Source organism: Gadus morhua, chromosome 4, assembly GCF_902167405.1.
Source record: "Gadus morhua chromosome 4, gadMor3.0, whole genome shotgun sequence".
NCBI lineage: Eukaryota > Metazoa > Chordata > Actinopteri > Gadiformes > Gadidae > Gadus > Gadus morhua.
In genome coordinates, this window is record NC_044051.1 from 34,049,318 (window position 1) to 34,062,168 (window position 12,851).

The 12,851-nt window shown below is 40.1% G+C and overlaps 1 protein-coding gene across 5 annotated transcripts; it reads left to right on the forward strand.

Annotated features, from left to right (window-relative positions):
- The first annotated feature begins 5,237 nt into the window (after positions 1 to 5,237).
- Positions 5,238 to 11,451, forward strand: LOC115542333 (uncharacterized). Of its 5 annotated transcripts, XM_030354583.1 has the most exons (7): positions 5,238 to 5,306; positions 5,443 to 5,686; positions 8,890 to 8,933; positions 9,008 to 9,482; positions 9,619 to 9,771; positions 9,858 to 9,950; positions 10,657 to 11,451. In XM_030354583.1, exons 2-7 carry the CDS (start codon positions 5,594 to 5,596, stop codon positions 10,966 to 10,968), a joined length of 1,170 nt encoding a protein of 389 aa, XP_030210443.1. In that variant the 5' UTR covers positions 5,238 to 5,306; positions 5,443 to 5,593; the 3' UTR covers positions 10,969 to 11,451. The 5 variants fall into 5 exon arrangements, with proteins under 5 accessions (XP_030210443.1, XP_030210444.1, XP_030210442.1 ...); XM_030354584.1 differs by having other exon boundaries at positions 5,251 to 5,686; XM_030354582.1 differs by lacking the exons at positions 5,238 to 5,306; positions 5,443 to 5,686 and adding an exon at positions 8,670 to 8,807.
- The last annotated feature ends 1,400 nt before the right edge of the window (positions 11,452 to 12,851 follow it).

Genomic DNA, 12,851 nt, shown 5'->3' on the forward strand with positions numbered 1-12,851 from the left:
ATAATATGTAGTGATTCAGCTGAAGCTTTCATTTCAATAAAAGAAGGAAAATCCAAGTCCAGACCGGGTTAGGGTTAGGGTTAAGGTGGGGAGGGAGGTGGGGTTTCTCTGGGTGCCGGCTCATGTGGGTGTGAAAGGGAACGAGGAGGCGGATGAGGAGGCAAAGAAGGCGGTGAAGGAGGAAACAGTGCAAATTCATCTGCAATATGGGGCACCCGAGTACATGGAAAAAATAAACAGGGCTCTAAAAGAAAGGTGGCAAAATTCTTTCGGAGAAGGAAAGGAAGGGAAGGGCGTACTTTACAATACAGGAAAATGTAAAGAAAGATAGGTGCACTTTTAGGTGCATAAGAAAAGATGATGTAGCAATCACAAGACTGAGGCTTGGACACTGTGGGCTGAGGAGTGGGCTGGCTCTGATTGGCAAACACCCAGATGGCAGGTGTGAGTGTGGAGAAAGAGAGACGGTAAAACATGTACTTCTCCAGTGTGGGCGCTATTCCAGGCAAAGGAGGACTCTGTACCGGAGGCTTGGAACAGCTGGAGAATTAGTTTTCAGTATGCGCACCCTTTTAAATCTGGCTTCAGTGGATAAAACAAAGGAATTGATGGACTACCTTCACATCATTGGAGTATATAAAAGGATTTAAAGTTTAGGGGGAAATAACAAACAGTGGGGGGCAGTAATACGCCATAGCTGTGTCAAGGCTGCCTAAATAAAAGAAGAAGAAGAAGAAGAAGTTACGCCTCCAGAGGATATAGGAAGTTCTCTGTTTGCAGACGATGGGGCTTTGTGGAAAAGGGGAAGAAATGTGATGCATATTATTAGTAAAGTCCAGTCTGCAATTGATGGGGTGACAGAGTGGGGATTTGACTGGGGGTGCAGTTTTTCAGTAGAGAAAACTCAAACTGTATTTTTCACTAGGAAAAGAATTGAGGATGGGATGAAATTGAGGATGTATGGGAAAGAGTTGGAGAGAGTTGGCTCATTTAAATATTTGCGAGTTATTTTTGATTCTAGGGTAACATGGGCAGACCATATTAGGAAGATAGAGGATAAATGCAAAAAGGTCATAAATGTGATGAGATGTTTGACTGGTAGGGATTGGGGAGCGAGCTGTTCAGCTTTAAAGACTATATATGTAGCTATGATTAGATCTGTGTTTGATTATGGGTGTATAGTGTATGGGTCAGCCGCAGTGTCTCTCTTGAGAAAGCTGGACGTGATTCAGGCAAAGGCATTAAGGGTACACTGTAAAAATGTTTTCGAGCTGTACTTCATCCAATTTATAATTGTCCTTCCATGCAGTTTAATATTATTTGTTTTACTTTTCCAATTAATATTTTTTCATTTATTAAATTGTTTAAAATAAATATTTTTACATTAAATTTCGCAAAGAGCTCAAACCAAGACATTTCTGTTTTGACAAATGCATAATTTTAGGATTACGCATAGGTTCGCCGCACATGCGCATTCGCACATAAAACTAAACTTGAGCAGAGACCACGCGGCATCAACCGACCTGGACCTGTTCCTGCGCCAGAGAGAGACTGGTAGCATCATATCCACATTTTACGGATTATATTCTGGTAAGTGAAAACAACAATAATCATATGCTGCTGTTTTTAATGCTGTTATTTCTCTGTTTGTCACTGGCTATTTCTCTGGTAGGTGCTAACTAAATGTAGCTTGCTAGCTAGCCTAGTGTAGCTAACGTGACCTCAACATTAATTAAAAGGTAATATAAGTGAAACTCATTTAATATGTGGTTTATTTGACATTGGTATGCGGTTTTATTGCAGTGTATTTCTAAATACTCTCACTCGTATACGACGTTTGTAAATCGGCACAGCACCATTTTGCGAACACACCAAGCGCGTACCTCGCGTACCATGTACGCGCGTAACGCAGCTAAAATGTTGCTTGACCCAGATACGCGCGTAACGCGCGTAGATGAGACCCCCCCCCCCCAGCCTGTGGCTGCGCTGGATTTAGGAGTCCGAGGAAGGAAACCCAAACGCCGCCGTGTTTGGGTGGATGATAGAGCTTGGATCGGGTTAGATTAAATAATCTCGGATATAAATAACAATAATCGGGTTAAATAACTTCACATGGTGTGTCTGGTGTGTTTCCAGCATTCGTAGTGTTGATCAGCAGAGAAATAGTCCGCCAAGACGTTGAGGTTGCTTAGCAATCAGAGACTCTGTCCATGCAAGTGAACGGAGCGTTCACTCTTCGTCATAACTATCAAACCAAACATCCTTCACATTCACCGAGCGAACCTTATGAAAGTAAAATGCACATTTCTCGCTAGAAATGTTTCCGTAAACGCATTTAATGGCGTAAATATGTTACTATTTCCACCCAGAATAAAGAAAGTTGCCGGCCGTGGCTGCCATGGACATGGCTGCGCTGGAGTCCGAGGTAGGAAACCCAAACGCCGCCGTGTTTGGGTGATAGAGTTTAGATCGGGTTAGATTAAATAATCTCGGATATAAATAACAATAATCGTTTTAAATAACTTCACATGGTGTGTCTGCTGTGTTTCCAGCATTCGTAGTGTTGATCAGCAGATATATAGTCCGCCAAGACGTTGAGGTTGCTTAGTAACCAGAGTCTCTGTCCATGCAAGTGAACGGAGCGTTCCCTCTTCGTCATAACTATCAAACCAAACATCCTTCACATTCACCGAGCGAACATTATGAAAGTAAAATGCACATTTCTCGCTAAAAATGTTTCCATAAAAGCATTTAATGGCGTAACTATGTTACTATTTCCACACAGAATAAAGAAAGATGTCGGCCGTATGCTTCTGTCCAAGCTCACTACTCTCTGCCAGTGACGTCGGGTCAAGCTCAACGCTGATTGGCTATTGCCAATCAGCGTTGGCTGGCTTCTTTCAGCTAGAGTTGCGTTCCATCAATATGACTTAAGGGAATTTCCGCTAAGTAACCATGGCAATTTATCCGACCAAACTAACCTGGTCGGGAGCAGGTTAACTGTCAGGCTAACTTGAGCGGTGTTTCAGAGAAATCCATCTGTCAGCAACAATTGTAGGCTACCATCAGAAGGTTCCGCCAAAACTAGTCCTCACAATTTTGTCATAGATGTACATATATAAAGTACAAACAGCGTATATTTTCACTAAGGGTCTAATGATGCAAATTAAATAATTCAATTAATTGCTATATCTATTATAACTGTGGCTATTTTCACAACACATTTTCACACAAATGTATGTATTATCGCGTGATCACTAATCAGCTGCTGGGTGAATGGTCTAGCAGCACTGCGAGTGATATGCGCGACCCGAGTTCGCGTCCAGACTAATGCTAGTATTCTTGGCGTTGGCTTCATTTTGTAATAACCTTTATTAATTGTATTAATTCCCTAATTAAGAATATTCAAAGAAATGGAAAATAATTGGCATGAAAAGTTATTTGATTTCTCTAGTAATCCTTCCTATATTACTATTACTTGCGTGGGGATAGAACCCCGGACGACCGGGTGCAAGTCCGACACGTTAACTCGAGACTATCTACCTGCTTTAAAATCCATGGTCAATATTATATTAAAATATGTTACGCTTAATACTACTCATGCATTCAACAGATCGCCGATTTTTGTGTCAGGCAGCCTCTCTGTTTCTATTATTGGTTACGGTGTTCCCTTTTTGAGTTATTATATGCGTGTACTCCTCATAGACCTCCACAAGTATGGCAAGCCGAGTGTGCCACAATTCGACTTCAATGAAACGCGTTCTGAAACGCCAGCACGCGCGCCAGAACGCGTTCCGGTTTTCCAGAACGCGTTTCATTGAAGTCGAATTGTGGCACACTCTGCTTGCCATACTATGGCAATCCGCTGGAAAAGATCCCGCTCGGTCCTTTTCGGACATTTTCGGACATTTGATCGATGATTCGACATTCACGGTTTATTCAACGCTGGTTACATATCTCGTGAACGCGCGTAATCCAGGATAACGTTAGCCTGGCTTGAACTAACCTGAGCAAGGCGCGGCTGAACTGCGTTGATGGAACGGCTTTAGCCTCAAGTAGAAGTTGGCGCTAGTTCTAACCAGGCTTAATCAACTAATAGCCGCTTTCGTTAGCTACTTTGATGGAATACCCCTCTGCACTGACTAGTTTGATAGTTTGATGGGAATTTCCTTCCACGTGAGTAACGTCAATACTGAACTCCATTGAAAAAAACCGTCAAATTAACGCAACGATGATTGTGATGGATCGCCTGGTAACTGGTCATTTAAGTTACATTGTTACCGAAATGAGTCCACATTTAACTACAGAATATGTGCCGAATTACATTGAAGTGGCTAATGAATGTTATCTTTTCAATATTATCTATGTTGTTTATCCTAGACTCCTCTAAACAAGGCTTGTTGTAAATGGTTTTTTTTTTCTTATTTTTATAAGGGAGTTCTGCAGGCAGCTTGACAGAGTACAGTATCTCCACACACCTCCAGCATTTCAGAGCAGATGATACTGCTTATTGTTCCATGACTTTAAACATAATTTCATATACTTATTCATATGTTAATTCTTAAGATCTCTGTGGGTAGTTAATTATATTTTATTATACATTTATTTAGCAAATGTGTGTGTGTGTGTGTGTCAGTCATCATGGTCATTTAAGTTTTGTTTTTTTTACTGAAATAAGTCTACATTTGCCTACAAAATAGGTGCCGAATTATAACAACAAAATGTTATTTTTTTATAAATATCATCCATGTTGCTTGTCCCTAAGACTACTCAAACAAGACCTGTTTTAAATTGTGTACTTTTATAAGGGAGTTCAGCATGAACCAGGCGGTTCAGTTTCTTTTCCAGGCTGTTCAGTTGCTTTTTAGCGCCTAGAGCAGAGAATACTGTTTTTGTTATTTTCATGATTTTGAAACCTAATTTTTCACAGACATTAATTAAAATAAACAGAGTTAAACTCAAGACAGGTGCCCAGGTAAAGCCTATGTATGAGAAACATTGCTAACGTTACCAGAGGGTTGTACTACGAACATAGATTAAACAGATAGTTAGGTAACTTCAGCCTTAACACACACATACACGCACGTCTCTATATGGGTGTCCACACAGGTCTCCAACAGTACATTGTTTGCATTAAAGTTAAATCATAATCTGTCATTGATTTGAATATTTAAATTTGCTATGTTTACAAAGAATGAGATAATCAAACTGTCTTTCTCACTCACTCTAGCTAGGATATCATCACATTCCTCTATCATCGGTGGAAAGATCTCTTCAGCCACGACCTTATCATCGCTGCTGTTAAGGTAGGACAGAGATAGAAGCAGAGAGACACAGACAAACGCCCTAGAACAGTTGTTTGGAGACTCTCACTTTTTACTGTTTGGGGGGGGGGGGGGTTCGCTTGTCCCTCAATTTTTTTTTCTTCTTTTGTTTCCTCAGGTATCTGATGAATGTGGAGGTGCAAGGACTGTGACTATTCATGTACCAGAAGATCTGAATTGCTTAAGCATTATAGACTAGATCATCAACATTATGGAAGGCACCATCCTTACCTCTGTCTATATGAAAACTGTCCATTTTCATGTAAAACATGGAATGCTTTAAAGAAGCATCTTTCTACAAACCACTTTTCTCAGCAATCCTCAACAGAAGAGATCTCACATTTGAAGTGCCACGTTTGTGGGTACTCGCAACTTTCTACTGAAACTGACTTTTTTCACCACATTGGCCAACATTTGAAGAATAATGAATCAGTTCCTTGTATGTATGTTGATTGTTCATATCAAACCAACATATATGGAAGTTTTCACACTCACAAATGGAGAAAACACAAAGTGTGTACAGTTGGAGATTTAAAACCTGGAATAGTTCACAGGTCAATCGTCAATCCCTCTGCTTTAGATTCAAGTAACAGTGACACTGAGTTGAATGAAGATTTACTATTTGATGAACCAACTTTTGAAGAACCTAGAGATTTGACAAAAGATGTTGAGCTAAAATTAGCCTCAGTTTTACTGAAATTAGAACATAGTTACCTGGTGTCAAGTGCAGCTGTAAATTTACTCCTTGAGGAACTGCAATATCTCATTGGGACTGTTTCTGTGCCGGTCACCCAGAAGACTATCACTCAGTTTTTAGGGGCTCACAATTGTCAAGTAGATGGATCACTTGTCCAAGACTTAGCCACAGAAATCTGCACATCACATCCTATTCAACTCGCTATCGGAACACAAGGCCCATTGTCTACTGCATGGAAGCGCAACAAATATTATATTACTAAGTTTAGTGTAGTGGAACCAGTAGAATTTGTAATTGACCAAAAGAACAGAAGGTCTTTTCAATATATTCCTGTACTAAAAACGTTGCAGCAGGTTTTGAACTGTGAGACTATCCTAAGCAGTGCAGTTAATTTGAACGAGAAACTTCAATCAGTGTTAAGTGAGAAGCAGGTTTACAGATGTCTCTGGGATGGTGCAATTTTTAAAGAAAACACACTTTTCTCAAATGAGTGTGCCGTTTCCTTAATTCTCTATATAGATGATTTTGAGGTGTGCAACCCCCTTGGCACATCGCGTAAAAAACATAAAATCTGTGCCATATATTGGATTTTAGGCAATCTGCCACCTGGTTCTCATTCTTCGTTGTCATCAATCTACTTGGCTGCATTGATTAATAGTGATGATGTAAAGTTGTATGGATATGACATTGTTCTAGAACCTTTGATTAGTGATATCCTTATTTTGGAACAACATGGAATATTTGTGCCCAAGTTAGGGAAATGTGTAAAGGGAACAATTCAATGTGTTGTTGCTGACAACCTCGGTGCCCACGGTATTGCTGGTTTTTTGGAGAGTTTTTCTGGTGCATACATTTGTAGGTTTTGTACAGCCACGAAATTAGAAATTCAAACAAGGGACGTAGGGAGTGAAGCATTCTCTTTGAGGACAGAGGAGGGTCACGGAAGACATCTTAAAACCCTTGAGGAAGAATCATTGGTCAATTGTTTTGGTGTTAAGAGGAGGTGTGTTTTGTCGGAAAAACTTACTCATTTTAATGTCACTACTGGCTTTCCACCTGACATTGTTCATGATTTATTTGAAGGAATTGTTCCAGTTGAAGTAGCTCTGTGTCTCTCTGTGCTCACCTCGAAGTACTTTACTTTGAACTTTTTGAATGACTCTATAAAAACTTTCCCCTTCAAGTGGACTGATAAAGCAAATTGCCCCCATCCTGTGCCACTGACCTACAAAATTAGGAGAACAGTTGGTGGCAATTCTCACGAGAATTGGAGTTTGATCAGGTTTTTGCCACTCCTCCTCGGGCAGAAAGTGCCTGCTGATGAACCTGCCTGGAATCTCCTCACTGACTTAAAGGACATTGTGGACCTTGTTGTCACACCGGTGCATACTGATGAAACAATAGCTTATTTGAATTTCAAAATCTCTGAGCATAGAGTGCGGTTCAAGGAGGTTTTCCCAGACACCAACTTGCTTCCTAAGCATCACTTCTTAGAACATTATCCACAGCTAATTCGTCAGTTTGGCCCTTTAGTTTCTCTTTGGACTTTACGATTCGAAGCGAAGCATAGCTTTTTTAAGAGAGTTGTGCGGTACACTCGATGCTTTAAAAATGTGTTGTTGTCCTTGGCACAGAGACACCAATTATCCATGGCACACCATATTTACACCTGTGGCTTTCCTAAACCTCTCCTGGAAGTGAAAAAGTTCTCAACTGTTAGCATTGATGTCCTGAAAGATGATATTGCACGGGCTGTGAAACACAAGAACCCAAACGTGAAGGAAGTGTCTTTGGCCGAGAACGTCACCTATAATGGATTTAACTACAGACTTGGAATGATCCTTGCTCATGGTTCACTTGAAGGAATGCCTGCATTTATTGAAATCATCCAGATGGTGGTTCTCCAAAAGGAGTTGGTCTTCATTGTTAGGAAACTAAGTGCTTGGTACCTGGAACACTTTAGAGCCTATCAACTTGAAATCTCGCCTACAAAGGAGATAGAAGTTCTGGAGCCATCTCAACTGACTGATCCTTACCCTTTGGCAGACTACACAGTTGGGACAATGAGGCTTATCACCCTGAAGCGATATATTCACGTTTAAGGTTTGCAAGAGTCAATATCTCTTATATGTTTTTTCCTGTTGTGCAGCTAGTAGCAGGGGAGCTCGATCGTGGCTGGACATATTTTTTTCAGGACTTTTCCTATGGTAGCACTCAGGAACCTAGAGCTTTATTTGGAAAATGACCGGAATTCTCCCTTAAATGAGAAAATGTTAGTTGAAATGAAAGCCTAATGTCCTAATTTTAAGTGTCAATAATTTAGTTATACCTATTTCTTTGTTTGTTTATATTGTTTAATTTGTCAATCTGGTATGGGGTTAATGGGTACCTAAGGTGTCTCTCCCTCTCTTTCCCTCCCACTCACAGGATCTCTAGACATGGCGAGTGTCACACGGCTCCTGGTGATTTTAGAAGAGGACAGTTGCATCAAGCTGGAGCTTCCGAATGGCATCCCTGGCTCCGTTGACGAAGTCATCGAAGAAATAAAGAATATTTCTGGTCTAACTAATGAAATACGGCTTCAGTACTACGATGCTGACTTCAGCAGTTGGGTTAACTTGACTAAAACTTCAGACCTGAAGGATCTTGCCACTTTGAAGGTTGTTCAACCCCCCCCTGTGACATTAGTCTTTGAGCCAGTTGACCTCTCTGTGAATGAGGCCAATGTTCACAGCCAAGATGATGCAAGTATCTCTTCATCTGCATGCTCAGATGATACATTACCTGTAAGCGACGCTTCCTCGGACACCTTCAGAAAGGAGCAGTGGCCCAAGGTGTTCATCATCCCTACTTTCTCACTTTCCACAGAATCTCAACTTAAGGCTGGAAATGCAGAGTATCAGAGCAACCAGGTTAGACTGACTCCCAGCTCTAAAATGATTTCCGACATACTTGAAAGACTCGCTGACAAAGTCTATTCGTACAGATCCTATCCTAGTGATGCAGACTTGAGTGAAGTGGCACAGGCGCTCACACAGACACACCCCTGTCTGAAAGAACCAGGGTCCTTCAACCACAGTTACGGATGGAAACAGAGGCTCAAGACGAAGATGTATAACTATCGCACATACCTAAAATCACACAGTTCATCATCTGACGAGCTGACTGTGAATTCTGTCAAAAGAAAATCCCCCACCGACGCCCACCCAGCAAAGAACATAAAAAAACCCAGGAGAGCCGAGTCTAACCATTACCCATCTCTACCTCATGGCGAGACCCCTGAGTCCATGGAACAAGAGAGAATAGCCCTTTTGACTGAAGTAAAGAAAAGGAACAATGGCAAAACAATAAGAGCGAAGATGGCTCAGACGTTCGCATTTCGGAGGCAAGAAATTGTCAACAAGAAAGCATCTTTGGAGGATATTATTGAGAGATGGCCAGCACTCTTCGAAGTCCAAGAGGTACACTGGCTTTATTCATAACATGGATCAAAATGTAAAATGTAATCAAATGAATGTAAAGCTAAATCACATGCTTTTGCCTGAGGCACATGTCATTTATCCATCTCTCTATACTGTATATATGTATGTTCCCTAGATAAATGCAGAGTTCCACAGAGTAACCACAATACCCCTTGAAGCAAGGTTCATGGAGAAACTTGACGAGAAGTGCATCGAACTGATTCAGGTTGTCAGAAAGAAGGGTGGAGCAACTCGGGAGAAGACAAAGCTCCTGCCAGTTGTAGAAAAGGTATGTACAGATGTTTTGTCAACTCACACTGATTGAATGGATGGACTGAACAAGTATTATTAATCATTGTCACTGTCTTCATGCAGGATACTGATATCGGTACAAGGAGGGAGATCGCTCTCAAATGTCTCATCATCAACATGAGAGAATCAATGGATGATCTGGTCCAAGAATTCCTGGTAAGGCAAGATTACTGTACAGGTGTAATGCTAGCTAAGACTGTCCACTTGATATGAGTGTTTACGAATGCACTGTATATTCAACAATCGGGGTACATTCTATTCAAACTCAAATCTGAAACATTAGTCAGGAGAAACTCTGTGATCCATCCACATCTACTGCATAATCTTCCGGGGTTCCCACGCATCATGGAATTTCTGGAATATCATGGAAGTTTAAAAAGCATATTCCATGTGGAAAGTCAAGGAATTTGTTTGTTACAATGTCATTTAGCAGATGCTTTTATCCAAAGCGTCGTACATTTAGAGTTCATACAACACAAGCAAGGATCTCATTAGTAGCATGTTTACATTGTAGTTGCCATTTAACAAAATGTAATATTTTCTGTGCAGTATTTTTCTTTATCAGGTTATTTCATGTGTTTCCCATATTGCATGAGTGGTTGTTATGGTTACTTCCTACCTTCCTTCTTTCCTCCCTTCCCCCCTTCCTCCTTCCTTGACCCGAAGACGGCACAAGGGTTAAAAAAAAAGTTTGCTTTGTCATGATGGGATATTGTTTAGATTGATGATAAAAAAGATGAGTTAATTGAATCCATTTAAAATTAAGTCTATATGGGGGGGGGGGGGGGGGGGGGTGTGAAGGTGTCTGAATACTTTACGAATGCACTGTATGTTCTTTACTGTTCGTTCTGTTCTCTTCCAGGTGTCGGAGAAGGAAGAGGCTGAACACATTCTTCAGGGGGCAACCATGGCAATCTACATCATCAGAGATGCACAAGCTGCACCCAAAGACATTGGCATTATACTTGAGGGACAAGAGGTTGTGAACGAGTTGCCGTCTGTCGCAAATGCTGTCGCCATTCTCATGGGACTCCTTTATGTTCTCAATATGGAATATCCAAAGACATTGAAACAGACATTTGAATATATCCAGAAAGTCCTCATGGAGCTGGACCCGAAAGGCATGACCACCAAGGTCAAGAAGCTCTACGACCAGCTATACAGTACAGCTTAGTTGCATCGTAACAGTAGCAAGTAAAGTAGCATTAGTCAGTAGTAGTGTTTGCTTTTGCAGCTGACTAGCTGGCATACATATGTGGTGTGACTAATTTGAGAGCTGACTGACTGACTAGAGACTTGACTGACTGACTGACTTGAGACTTGACTGACTGACTTGAGACTTGACTGACTGACTTACTTGCGCCTTGACTGACTGACTGACTTGAGACTTGACTGACTAACTTGAGACTTGACTGACTGACTAACTTGAGACTTGACTGACTGACTGACATGAGACTTGACTGACTGACTTGAGACTTGACTGACGGATTTTACATTTCAGCCAGGTTTGGCATCTCACTGTTAATGTCTTGGGATTGTACACTGTTTGGTTATATCAGGAGGATTTTACAGTTCAGCCAGGTTTGGCATCTCACCGTTAATGTCTTGGGATTGTACACTGTTTGGTTATATCAGGAGGATTTTACAGTTCAGCCAGGTTTGGCAACCCACCGTTGATGTCTTGCAATTGTACACTGTTTGGTTAAATCAGGACGACTTTACATTTCAGCCAGATTTGGCATCCCAACGTTAGTAACTTGGAACACTGTTAATTTAAATCAGGGTTTTGACTGTTTTTGAATTCCATTTCTCAAGTGTTAAATTACAACCATGCAGATACCCTGTAAAATGTCATGTTTTATCATTTTATAAGTTAGTTAATTGATATCAATGTGTCATGAGAATTATTGATATATATATTTTTTATTAAACAAATAATTTCTATTTAGTTTTATATTTTAAATGATAAATATTTGTTTGATAAAATATATATCTTTTTGATTGGATAAAGCAAATAATTTCTATTTAGTTGTGTTTCTGAAATAATAAATACTTGTTTGATAAAATTATATCTCTTTGATTGGATAAAACAAATAATTTCTATTTAGTTGTATTTCTGAAATAATAAATATTTGTTTGATAAAATATATATCTTTGATTGGATAAAACAAATAATTTCTATTTAGTTGTATTTATTAAATGATAAACAATTGTTTGATAAAATCTATATATTTTTGTTAGATAAAACATTACATTTAAATTAATTGGCTTCCTTTTAACAAGAAAATATGATTTTGGCCAAGTCTTAAAATATAGTTTCCATGGACATAGAAAATACAGTTTGAGACAAGTTTTATTTTTTCATTGGCTCAACTTATACAATATAGATGTGAACTGTTACCCTAAAAAATTTTAATTAGTTGAACTAAAAACTTTTTTCAGTGTATGCAGTGGGGCTTTTAAATCATCACCAGTGCCTGCTCTGCAGGTAGAAATGGGGGAAATTCCGCTGGAGTTGAGGAGGAAACATTTGATGGGGAACTATTGGGCTAATCTGCGAGGGCACAGTGAGTCTCACCCCACAAAAGGAGTGTTGAAAGAGTGCTGGGTTTATGGGAAGTGTGAGAGGAATCATTTTGGTCGGAATGATATAGCGAAAGAGTTTGGTGTGGGTGAATTGAAGCTTAGTCCAACAGTGGTATATCCATTAATGCCGCCATGGAGGATGGTGTGGCCAGAGGTGGACTGGTTTGTGTTGGATATAAAGAAGAGAGAGAGAGAACAGATAGACCTGGCTAGTGTTTTTAATATTCATCTTCTTATAGAGTACAGTGAGTATGTTCATGTTTTTACAGATGGTGCCAAACAACCTGAGACAGGAGTGACAGGGTTTGGAGTAGTTGTTCCATCAAAAAGAATTGAGTTTAATGGAAGAAAATCTGATAATTTGAGCGTTTATACAGTGGAGATGTTGGGGGTGCTGGTTGCATTAAAATGGGTGGAATCAAGTACAGTGGAAAAAATTGTGATCTTCACAGATTCAGCATCTGTTTTGGC

Coding starts and splice junctions, on each gene's coding strand:
- LOC115542333 (XM_030354583.1), top strand. CDS start 5,594: ATGGAATGCTTTAAAGAAGCATCTTTCTACAAACCACTTTTCTCAGCA. Junction 8,934..9,007: donor CAGAGTATCAGAGCAACCAG/GTTAGACTGACT, acceptor CTATTCGTACAG/ATCCTATCCTAGTGATGCAG. Junction 9,951..10,656: donor ATCTGGTCCAAGAATTCCTG/GTAAGGCAAGAT, acceptor GTTCTCTTCCAG/GTGTCGGAGAAGGAAGAGGC.